The sequence below is a fragment of the Procambarus clarkii genome, chromosome 12, assembly GCF_040958095.1.
Source record: "Procambarus clarkii isolate CNS0578487 chromosome 12, FALCON_Pclarkii_2.0, whole genome shotgun sequence".
NCBI classification, from domain to species: domain Eukaryota; kingdom Metazoa; phylum Arthropoda; class Malacostraca; order Decapoda; family Cambaridae; genus Procambarus; species Procambarus clarkii.
In genome coordinates this window covers 11,543,567-11,556,580 of record NC_091161.1, presented here as the reverse complement: position 1 = coordinate 11,556,580, position 13,014 = coordinate 11,543,567, and the positions used below count along the sequence as shown (strand labels likewise).

At 42.3% G+C, this 13,014-nt stretch overlaps 1 protein-coding gene across 3 annotated transcripts in view; it reads left to right on the top strand.

Moving 5' to 3' along the window:
- Window positions 1-11,257, top strand: part of LOC123772893 (uncharacterized) — a 186,816-nt gene extending 175,559 nt beyond the window's left edge. For all 3 annotated transcript variants that reach the window (XM_069323232.1, XM_069323231.1, XM_069323230.1), the window contains 2 exons: window positions 2,589-2,679; window positions 5,502-11,257. In XM_069323232.1, coding sequence (XP_069179333.1) covers window positions 2,589-2,665 — 77 coding nt within the window. In that variant the 3' untranslated portion in view covers window positions 2,666-2,679; window positions 5,502-11,257. The remainder of the gene's footprint in view (window positions 1-2,588; window positions 2,680-5,501) is intronic.
- Window positions 11,258-13,014: the final 1,757 nt, after the last annotated feature.

Sequence of the window (13,014 nt, the reverse complement as noted above, 5' to 3'; positions counted from 1 at the left end):
ATTATTAGCACACGACGATACATGTTATAATTGTCTCGTTATTCATAATTACCTAAGTTATAGTTAAGGTTCAATATAATAGTTGTATTCCAGGTTCACTATAATTGTATTCCTTGCTGACTATAGTTGTATTCCAGGTTGAGTATTGTTGTATTCCAGGTTCACTGAGGTTGTCTTCCATGTTCACTATGGTTGTCTTTCAACCATAGTGAATGAGTCAGACCTGGAGGCCAGGAACTGGAACCCGTTAGGTCTGGTGGGTACTGGAACTGATAAGGCCTAGAGTCCAGTTATGATATTGGAACCGGTTAGGCTAGGCGGCCAGGTGCTGGAACCAGATAGTTCTTGTGTCAAGGTAGAGTATCAGCTGTGCCTCTGTGTGTGTGTGTGTCCGTGTGTGTGTCCGTGTGTGTATCCGTGTGTGTGTGTGTCAGCCAAGGACCACCACTGGTAGGGACTTAATGTGTAGCTGTTCACCCGCTGGAGGTCACATGAGGCCGCTGGAGGTCACATGAGGCCGCTGGAGGTCACATGAGGCCGCTGGAGGTCACATGAGGCCGCTTGAGGTCACATGAGGCCGCTGGAGGTCACAGGTCGAGACATCGTTCATTATTTGACCTGAAGAAACACTTTTTCATTCCATTTGTGTACTTGATAAATCAACTAATAAAAGGTATGCTGATTTCCTCTAACACTAACTGAAATACATTCTTGGTTTTTCTTCGCACCGGCAGCCCTGCAGTCATTCCTGGGACGCTATGGCATGTGAGGGTTTGTATGGCGATCTGTAAGTGTAAATATCACAGCGGTTTTGTGAGTAAATATGTAGAGTGCTTCTGGCATCGCCGCAGAAGTGTGTATAAAGCTTTGACCGGTGGCACGCTCTCTCCATCCCGCTAGGGAAACCTACATATTTTAGGATGATTGATTGATGAAGATTAAGCCACCCAAAAGGTGGCACGGGCATGAATAGCCCGTAAGTGATGGCCCTTTTGAGCCATTACCAGTATCATTAGATGATACTGGAGATCTGTGGAGGTGCGACTGCACCCTGCGTGACGGGAGATGTCTCCTGTATATTTTAGGATGAAATCATTGCTGTTAAATATCAGACGGGAACACAGACTGTGCTGGAGTTTACTGGCAACTCTACTTCCAGACACAGTGGAAAAGTGAATGTCGTAGATAGGAAAGTTGTTCAGGCTTCACACACAGAGATCACACTAACGTGATGCGTCAAATGAACAAATCCACAAGGGCCGTGACGAGGCTTCGAACCTGCGTCTGGGATGCTCCCAGACGCAGGTTCGAATCCTCGTCACTGCCCTTGTGGATTTGTTCATTGTTCAGGCTTGTTCTAGCCAGGCCAGGGTCACCATCCAGTGTAAACCAGGCCTAACGCTGCTAAACCTGACCTAGCGTCCTGAGTTTACCCCGGTAGATGTGATGCTAGGTTAACTAATATAGAGAAACGTAGACTGTTGTCCTTACCAAATGTAAACATCGATATTAGCTTCTTGAGGCAATGATCGGCCAGACTTTGACACGTTACTGACATGGTTACTGACCCTGTTACCTAGCAGTAAAATAGGTACCTGGGTGTTAGTCAGCTGTCACGGGCTGCTTCCTGGGGGTGGAGGCCTGGTCGAGGACCGGGCCGCGAGGACACTAAAGCCCCGAAATCATCTCAAGATAACCTCAAGTCTTCACCTTCTGATGGACTCACTTAACGCAGGTCTAAAAATGTTGGCCGAGGCTTGAGACAGGAAGATGGTCCTTACAGACGGCTGTCACTTTAACATCACGACCTCACTCACTGTTCATACAAATCAGAATAATATTTTATTCAAAATATCTTGACGAGTCCTTCGTTATTTTAGGAATTTATGAAACTATCTCCTGCCTCCTTGGGCCAGATTCACGAAGCAGTTACGCAAGTACTTACAAACGTGTACATCTTTCCTCAATCTTTGACGGCTTTGTATACATTTATTAAACAGTTTACAAGCCTGAAAACTTGCCAATCAACTGTTGTTATTGTTATAAACAGCCTCCTGGTGCTTCGGAGCTCATTAACTGTTTAATAATTGTAAACAAAGCCGCCAAAGATTGAGAAAAGATGTACAGGTTCGTAGGTGTTTGCGTAACTACTTCGTGAATCTATCCCCTTGTCACTATGGAAGCGCTTCAAGAGCACTTTCTTCCCACTGACCAATCACAGACCTGAGGGACAATATGGTAGTTAGGAGGTCGGGAGGCTTCAAGTGATGGTTGAACACCAGTAAACTCTGCAGATGTTTTAACACCTGTGGCGGATCTTTTAATGGCCTGTTGAATAGTCAAAAACTGTTTGAATGTAAGCAATGATGAATGCAACGGAAAATTGTAATTACTTAAACCTTGAATGTTATTTAACTTGGGTGTCTGGTCCACACCCTCGGGTATTGTGTACTGAACTAGCAGTTTATTGTAGAGTATTTAGAGATGTAGCGCTGTAGATCCAAGATTACTTTAGGGGGAGCATAATTAATCTCGTGTACAATGTATAGGTTGAAGCATTCTTCAGTGTGGCTTTTTAAATCTTGCAGCTATTGACCTGCTCAGTTCGGTATCGCTGGTAACGAACCCGAGACACCAGAAGCCTCCTCCAGCCCCGCGCACCTGAACACCCTCCTGCAGGTAACAGTGTACCTCTCCCCCCTATCAAGGGCGTCGCCAGTACACACCCAGCCTTTGTATACGAGGCCGTCTGGAGGGCCGCTTGCTCTTCCTTCCACGCTGCCTCTGTGTACAAGGCTGTCTTGGGGGGGCGTCTCCACCACTCTCCACAACCTCTCGTCTGTCACATCGTATGCATAGTTAGATGATCTGACGTCCCCCAGATCGCCTGGAAAGTTAGACGATCTGACGTCCCCCAGATCGCCTGGAAAGTTAGACGATCTGACGTCCCCCAGATCGCCTGGAAAGTTAGACGATCTGACGTCCCCCAGATCGCCTGGAAAGTTAGACGATCTGACGTCCCCCAGATCGCCTGGAAAGTTAGACGATCTGACGTCCCCCAGATCGCCTGGAAAGTTAGACGATCTGACGTCCCCCAGATCGCCTGGAAAGTTAGACGATCTGACGTCCCCCAGATCGCCTGGAAAGTTAGACGATCTGACGTCCCCCAGATCTTCACCTGCCCCCACCATCTTCACCTGCCCCTGGGCATGGCTCTTGCCCCCATTTGTTTCAATGAGAACAAGGTGTTGTGGGTATACGGTTATCTTGAGTTGAGATAACTCAAGATATGACAGAGGTTGTGGAGACTTGTCGTGGCCCTCCTCCCAGGTGTTTACCGGCGGGGGAGGACCTGTATTGCCTTGGAGGAGGACCTCACGTAGAGCCTATTGGGCACACCATCTTGGCATCTGGTTCACAGGCGTGTAGAGTAATTTAGGGACATGTACTGGTGGCGTCCTCTGTTATTCATAACTTTCCTTCACATGCTTTTAAAAGTATTTATAATTGCAGTTTTTCAGTTGTGATGCTTCACTTTATTCGTTTTTGCAATATGCTTATATACAGTATTTTGTTTAATTTAAAAATATTTCCATTTAATTTTATTCATTACATTTCAAGTAATAATGCATGCAATAACGTTTTAGTGCTTAAGAATGACATATAGTATAATAAAATATGACTATTAGCAAATACCATTGTTGAATACTTAGTGCTATGTTAAGATATTAATAGGGTATTAAAAGTATCAACATAAGACAGAACACGAAACAATGGATATAAATTGGATAAGTTTAGATTTAGGAAATTAATTAAATTGTAATAATAATTATTTAATTATTGTAATCTGTTACAACCAAACCTGTCTGTGTCGCCTGCCCCGGAGACTAGCAACTTCACGATTGAACTTTATGAAGTCTTGTATACACTTCAACTACTTAACCCACCAAACACACACCGAAACTAATACGTTGGTACAACGTTGGAACAAGTTTTAACACCTAACCAGTTATAACAACCAATATAGCAAGTTGTAACAACGTTCTAATACGTCATAAACACGTTAAGCCAAGATGTTGACCAGACCACACACTAGAAGGTGAAGAATTTATAGATAAGAGCTAGTACATACAATGCCTAAAGCCACTATTATGCAAAGTGTTTCGGGCAGGAAAAACACTAACGACTAAAACTTAATACTAATTGAGATTAAAGTATAAAATGTGTTGAGAAAATTTAAAAATAAAAAAGGGGGAACATGGCAGAAAAACAGCAAAAATACAATTTTGTCGACAAACAGCATTGTTTAAAAATAAGAGACATGGGTTGACATTATAGTGTAAGGTAGGTTACAGGGAGTTAATTAGGTAGTGCTTAGCTTTTATCTTAAACTGGTTGAGAGAGGTACAGTCTTTAACATGGTTGGGAAGGTCATTCAACATTCTGGGTCCCTTGATTTGTAGAGCATTTCTAGTTTGATTAAGTCGTACTCTTGGAATATCAAAAAGGTATTTGTTTCTGGTGTGGTGCTCATGGGTTCTGTTACAACCTTCAATGAAGCTTTTGAGGTCAGGATTGGCATTACAGTTCAGCGTTTTATATATATAATACACATGAGAGGATGTGCAGTGACTTAATATCTAATAAACAAAGGTATTATATATTAGGAAAAGTGCACTAACGTCTCACCCTGCCCAGGAATCGAACCCAGGGTCAATTATCTATATACAAGCCACCATGCAAGCATGTCCTAGTCTAAGTAAATGCTCCGGCATATAGCTGGTGTAGACAGCATATATATATAGTTGGAGAGTGTTGATAGGCGGCCAGTGTCCGCCAGATATAAGTATACTAATGCATGCATTACCTGGTTACCTGGTTGGCACCTGGTTGATGGGGTTCTGGGAGTTGTTCTACTGCCCAAGCCCGGCCCGAGGCCAGGCTTGACTTGTGAGAGTTTGGTCCACCAGGCTGTTGCTTGGAGCGGCCCGCAGGCCCACATATACCTGCTTGATGGGGTTCTGGGAGTTCTTCTACTGCCCAAGCCCGGCCCGAGGCCAGGCTTGACTTGTGAGTTTGGTCCTGACTTCCAAGACGAGCGTGTGTCTTGCTTTCCGACCGCCCCTCGCGGTCACCTGTCCCTCGATAGAATTCTTGGCGACTCGGGTACTTTTGATATCGTTCGCCTTATGCGTTTTTGTTCTCGTATTGGCATCCTTGGTGATATTTAGCACCCTCTGATTATTTTGCGTATTTGATGGTGCTACATAGCCTTCCCGGTTTGGTGCCTTCTTTTGATAATTACTTACTTACTTACTTGTGAGTTTGGTCCACCAGACTGTTGCTTGGAGCGGCCCGCAGGCCCACATACCCACCACAGCCCGGCCCGAGGCCAGGCTTGACTTGTGAGAGTTTGGTCCACCAGGCTGTTGCTTGGAGCGGCCCGCAGGCCCACATACCCACCACCATTGACTGGTACTGATACAGATATCACGTTACAGGTCGCTTCACCGATGATGGCTCACTAATCTATCAGAAGGTGTGAGACGGCCGCGTTACTTCATCTCCCGGCACCAGCATCTGCCTGGTGAAGTCAAGGACGTCACCACAGCTGCCTGGTGACCAGAGGCCCGCCACAGCTGCCGTGTCACCACTACTCACCACCACTCCCACTGTCACCACCACCTTCACCATCACCCACTCCTCGTGGTTGGCTATGTGCTTCAATGGGCTTCCTTATTATTTCACCATTCACCATTTTCTATGACATGTACACTGTTCTTCAGTCATAAAAAAATATATAGTAAAATCAAATTTGTGAATGTATGAAAAGACACTATGTATTTTATAGTATTTATCTGTATTTTTGGATGTAGTGAGTGGAGGCATCTGGATGTGAGAGTAGTCGTGGGGCAGCTATTGCACTAGACGGGAACACACATTATAAACAGTGCTGGCTGTGGACATTTTGTACTGTGTATAAAGAAAGGAATTTGTACAGCAAACACAATAATGTTTAGAATATACAGAACAAACGTCGTGAACATCTGTTTTATGTCTGTCTTGGAGAACACTTAACTGGACGACTGAGAGGCTTATAGTGAATTGTCGCCCAAGTTAATGTTTATTTAATGAAATATTACATGAAAAAGTATCCTGTCAAACGTGGACATTCAGCAGCAGCGCATACCTCGACCATCCACACTTAAATAGTGGCTCCCGGATCACTTTCCAGGAAGTTAACTGATCCTGGACTAGTAACAGTTCATCAGTGGCGCCCAGACTGTACGTACTCTTCGATACTAAGCAAGTTACTCCAGACACAGTGACCAATAACAGCAGCGGTGTTGTTCACGCGCCACTGTGTGAAAGCGGGCAGGTGTTGGTGGCGTTCTGGAGCCAGCCAGACGGATTCTGGTGGCGTCCTGGAGCCAGTCAGATGGATTCTGGTGGCGTCCTGGAGCCAGTCAGACGGATTCTGGTGGCGTCCTGGAGCCAGTCAGACGGATTCTGGTGGCGTCCTGAAGTCAGTCAGACGGATTCTGGTGGCGTCCTGAAGCCAGTCAGACGGATTCTGGTGGCGTCCTGGAGCCAGCCAGACGGATTCTGGTGGCGTCTGGAACCAGCCAGAAGGATTCTGGTGGCGTCTGGAACCAGTCAGACGGATTCTGGCGTCCTGGAACTAGCCAGGCGGATTCTGGTGGCGTCCTGGAGCCAGCCAGAGTGAGGTGGTCGTTCGCTGCCCGAGGCGCCGACCCAACATCCAGGAACCTTTAATACTCACCATAAATGTCAACTTCTTGTGTCTTCAAGTTCACATTTGTACCATTTTCTATTGTAATACCTCAGTGTTTTTGTGTTTCTTAATTTAAGTTGTAATTTGGTAAAGGGATGTAACAGTTTCTAATGATTGTGAAACCGATTTAAAGTTCATCGTATCAATGGGTAATAGAATTTTAATAAGAGATTGGGATTGGTAAATGTTCATTAATCTAAAAATGCCCAGTTAAATGTATTCATAGTACAACCGGATCATTGTTTTAAATGTTACCATTACTGCACACTTGACCCAGCAAACTGTTATTTCTGAGCGTTCATGAGTTGTGTATTGTGAACTTGCCATGCCAGTGTGGAGACCTGGGGCCAGATTCACGAAAGCACTTACGAACCTGTACGTCTTTTCTCAACCTTTGGCGGCTTTGTTTACAATTATTAAACAGTTAATGAGCTCCGAAGCACCAGGAGGCTGTTTATAACAATAACAACAGTTGATTGACAAGTTTTCATGCTTGTAAACTGTTTAATAAATGTAACCAAAGCCGTCAAAAATTGAGGAAAGATGTACACGTTCGTAAGTGTTTGCGTAAGTGCTTTCGTGAATCTGGCCCCTGGGAGACCCCGGAATTGTATAATCCTGGATGTCAACCCGTCCTATGAAAATAACGTCACTTTTGGCTTGTATGCTCACTATGGCCATATTTGGACGTAATTTGAAATGAAATCGGCTCACGAAAGTGACGTACTGTTCCATTTTATGTTTGAGTCGTCCGGCTTACTCGGTAAGGTTAGAAGAGGAAACTTTCAATTAACGTTTTTCATACCGTTCTGAAACTTTGAGAATTTCCTGCCCATCTAACCTATCAGAGGACCCTTAACGTACTGTTGTTGAAAAAAAAAATCCCAAATTTATTTAAAAAAAAATTCATTTTCAAATTACGTCCACTTTCGGCCATACAGACAAACGGCCAAAAGCGACGTTATTTTTAAGAGGACAGGTTGTTGAACAACTAATATGATCTGACGAGACTTGCGACCAAGAGCATCATTACTCGCAAAGATAAGTGATTTCACAAGATTCTTAAGAGATACTTGTTATTCCACGCTGGTCGTTACCCCTACAACACCCTAACTACCGCCATCTTGGAAAGAAATAGATTAAGATCTGTAAGATAATCTTGTGCTAAATTATTTGACTTATTTATTTCATTATACAGCATCAGTATTTCAAAATATGCTTCGTTCCCAGTTGTCTCTGGTAAAATGTACGGTAAAAATCACATTATTTAATATGCAGGGGCCAGATTCACGAAGCAGTTATGCAAGTACTTACGAACCTGTACATCTTTTCTCAATCTTTGGCGGCTTTGTTTACAATTATTAAACAGTTAATGAGTTCCGAAGCACCAGGAGGCTGTTTATAACAATAACAACAGTTGATTGGCAAGTTTTCATGCTTGTAAACTGTTTAATAAATGTAACCAAAGCCGTCAAAGATTGAGAAAAGATGTACACGTTCATAAGTACTTGCGTAACTGCCTCGTGAATCTGGCCCCTGGAGTAATCTCTTTCTTTGTACTGCAGTGCCTTGCTGTGCAGCACTAGACGTCTTAAATCTGTGCAATATACTCTTAAGATTGCAGCAAGGGACATGTTTCCTGCAACAGTTACTGGTTGGTAAGAGTGTAGCCTAGTGTAGAGAGATAATATACACAGTTGCCAGCGGACGTAGTGTCAGGCATCCTCTGGCCACCAGCCAGATTCACGAAAGCACTTACGCATACACCTACGAACCTGTCCATCTTTTCTCAATCTTTGGCGGCTTTGTTTACAATTATTAAACAGTTAATGAGTTCCGAAGCACCAGGAGGCTGTTTATAACAATAACAACAGTTGATTGGCAAGTTTTCATGCTTATAAACTTGTTTAATAAATGTAAACAAAGCAGTCAAAGATTGAGGAAAGATGTACACGTTCGTAAGTGCGTAAGTTCTTTCGTGAATCTGGAGGGAACTGATTAACAAAGAATAAATGTTGGTAAATTTCAACTATCTGGATTCTCATTGGAACTATTAGAAATATTTGTTTCCAGAATTCATAGCCACATTGTCCCTTTTAATAGCTGTAGTGACACCATGGGCATTTTAACACCTGCTTCTTGAAAACTTTGAATTTGCTGCTCTATGCGCATATACGAATGTGGACGTTCTTGAAAGATAATTGTTGCATTTTAAATCATTCATGGCTTGTGACTGGCCAGAAAGTTTTCTTGGACTTTACAGTTGGGCAGTGACAAGTGAGGAACTTGTAAACAAGCTAAGCCTAGCCTAAGTGTCTCGACAAAGGACATTATCTTGAAACTCTTAAAACATATTTTGGCGATTAGTTGTGATCTATAACACTTCCTAACAGGTAGATGCTTATGAACTTAAAGTATAACTTAAGCTATCACTCGTAAACCTTTACCGTTAAGCAGACCAGGAGCCAGATTCATGAAAGCACTTACGCAAGCACTTACGTACCTGTTCATCTTTTCTCAATCTTTGGCGGCTTTGTTTACAATTATTAAACAGTTAATGAGCTCCGAAGCACCAGGAGGCTGTTTATAACAATAACAACAGATGAATGGCAAGTTTTCATGCTTATAAAATGTTTAGTAAATGTAAACAAAGCAGTCAAAGATTGAGGAAAGATGTACACGTTCGTAAGTATTTGCGTAAGTGCTTTCGTGAATCTGGCCCATGGTTGTGGACTACTACACAGTGGTGGCAAACACACACACATACATGTGTGTAGAGAAATTACAAACACAATACTGAGCATATATGTGATGGTTCGGTTTCTTGTGTATGTTGTGTTATTGGCGTTACCTCTCCTGGGGCCTGATTCACAAAAACACTTACGAACCTGTCCATCTTTTCTCAATCTTTGGCGGCTTTGTTTCCAATTATTAAACAGTTAATGAGCTCCGAAGCACCAGGAGGCTGTTTATAACAATAACAACAGTTGAATGGGAAGTTTTCATGCTCGTAAGCTGTTTAATAAATGTAACCAAAGCCGTCAAAGATTGAGGAAAGATGTACACGTTCGTAAGTGCTTGCGTAAGTGCTTTCGTGAATCTGGCCCCAGGTGTGCATTGATGTTGATACATTGGGTCTTCCTACAATCTTCACTCACTATGAAGAATGTATACAAATTGTCTAGCAAATTCTCGACATGATTTAAGTTACCTCTCCCTTTTTTACGAAGTTTTCAGAGAATTTCATAGGAAAATATATTGTAGCGTAGTGTGGTGACGTAACGGATGTTTTAAAACTAAATTCCTGTTTTCCTCAATTTCAACTTAAACGAGCAATGAAATATATATCATAGAGTTTATAAACCTTTCGACTGTAATGGACTTCACAGATTCTTTAAATCTAATGAAGAATGTTTCCAAGAAGTTATTGTGAATTTTGCGAAATTTAATTTGTGGATATGTTTGGTGTTAATAATTCTTGATTTTTTTTATAATTGATGCAACTTGGTTAAAATGAGGCTTCCAGCTCACTCTTAAGTTCAAATGGTGTTGCGAGTTCACTCTTGAGTCAGTAGTTCACAGATGAAACTCATGTACTTGGTTCAAGTATGTTTACTGAGATAAGAAAGATATACATCTCAAAGGGATAGAATAGCTTAGGCTATTTCTAACCCCCCTATGTACTTGGTTGTAGTGTAAATGTTGATAAACCCTTTTTATGATACGGTTGTGAATAATCAAGTCAAATGAGCATTCTCAAACTTTCGAATGTTTACATGAAATATATATACACTATTTTAATGTTAATTTATCAACTAGTGTCTGTCAACAGTGTATGCATAAATGGCAAAAATACATGTACAAATGTATCAAACAGGTTAATATGGGTATTATAATGGGAATAGGAGCATCGACAATGTAGTTGAAAAGGTGTATTTTTTGCCTAATAAAATTATATAAGCATGCGGGATGACTCGTGCCAAAAAGGTGCGGAATTAAGGATGTGACGTTTAATGTCAGCAGCTCTTGAGGTTGGAATGTGTGTTATCAATATAGGGCTGAGGTCAGGGGCGCAGGTTCCAGATTCACGAAAGCACTTACGAACCTGTACATCTTTTCTCAATCTTTGGCGGCTTCGTTTCAAATTATTAAACAGTTAATGAGCTCCGAAGCACCAGGAGGCTGTTTATAACAATAACAACAGTTGATTGGCAAGATTTCATGCTTGTAAACTGTTTAATAAATGTAAGCAAAGCCGTCAAAGATTGAGGAAAGATGTACATGTTCGTAAGTGTTTCCGTAAGCGATTTCGTGAATCTGGTCCCAGGACTGTATGTGTGGGTGCTAGGCTAACGAGACATTAACAGTAGCCATACACACCCCGTCCCTCATTCTCGCCTTGTATATCTCTCTCTCCATTATCTTCTATGTTAATTTTCAATAAAGTGTTACGTTATAAGAGACTGTGTATCTGTATCCTTTGCTATAGAATACGGAGCTTCCTGCTAGTAAAGAGACCAAATGGGAGAACTTTTGTCACGTCAAAGTGGCGGGTGGAAACTAGTTTTAACGACCAGGCTACACCACATGGAGTTGAATTTCCATGTTGGCTTTTTTATCATGGCTCGGGGATAGTACGTTCTTGCTGGGAAAGATCTCTTCCATTCTTCCTGGTTAGTTTATACTGGTGTGTTGTGAACCTTAAGACGAGTCGTCTGTTCCATCACATTGACGGGTAGATAGTTCCAGAGATTCAGCGAATAGACTGTTATATTGCGTTGGCAGATAGACTACCTGTTCCATTGTTATTGACCGGGGTAAAAAATGACTGTTTCGTGACTATTGGATAGACCTATATGGCTTTTGATGGGTAGACTGTATAATTTGTCAAGTAGACTATTTCATGACTTTGGCTGGTAGGCTTCCATAGCTTTAGCAGATAAACTACTTAGTATCTTCAGCGGGTAGAATGTTCGGTAGTTTTGGCGAGAACACTTATGTAACTTTAGCGGGTACACTATTCCATAGCTTTCACGTGTAAATTTATCTATTACTTCATTATAATCCACCTCAGTAGCTAACATTGTCAGTAGAGAGCAAAGCTAACCCCAGACAAATGGTTAATGGGGAGAATCCTAAGGGAGGGAAGCATTCGCCATCTCACAGCAAAGTCTTGTAAAATAGACTCGACATGGGTTTGTTAAAAATAGATCTTGCCTTACAAGGCTGTTCACACCTTTGGTAACGGTAACCAGCTATTCAAACAAAGGACTTCCGGTGAATGGAGAATACATGGACTTTACTAAAGCTTTTGATAAGGTATCACATGAAAGACTAACAAGGATATTGGAGGCACATGGAATAAACGGCAGAATACTAGAATGGATAAAATAATAGTTAAAACAAAGAAAACTAAATGGGAATGAGTCTGACTTTGAGAAATGTGGTGAGTGGAGTACCATAGGAGTACATTTTGGGGCCAAACCTTTTTCTCACATACATCAATAACATTGATGAGAATATTGCAAACTACATCATCAAATTTGCAGACGACACTAAGTTTTATGGTAAAGTGAGAAATAAATATTATGAAGGCTTATAAAGAGATCTTCATGAGCTCAAATGGTCAGAAGACTGTTATATGCTTCTTAATATCGATAAATGCAAGACTGCAAGTGTGGAATAACAACCCGCGTCACACGTGCCAAATTAATAACATTACATTACAGCAGATATTGTAACTTAGCTAAATGAATTGTGGGGTTCAGTCCCTGAGCCCATTATGTGCCTCTAACTCTTTCCACTACCGCCCACAAGAAGGTTATCTTGAGGTTATCTTAAGATGATTTCGGGGCTTTAGTGTCTCCGCGGCCCGGTCCTCGACCAGGCCTCCACCCCCAGGAAGCAGCCCGTGACAGCTGACTAACTCCCAGGTACCTATTTTACTGCTAGGTAACAGGGGCATAGGGTGAAAGAAACTCTGTCCATTGTTTCTCGCCGGCGCCTGGGATCGAACCCAGGACCACAGGATCATAAATCCAGCGTGCTGTCCGCTCGGCCGACCGGCTCCATTGAAACTTAAAATACTGAACAAGTTAGAGTATGTTGATTGTGAGATTTTCTTCAGAAGGTCGAATGTAACACAAAAAGGAGCAACGATTTCAACCTTAACTAGCCACAGTTTAGGACAAAACAGGAGATGCTATTTCACCCACAGG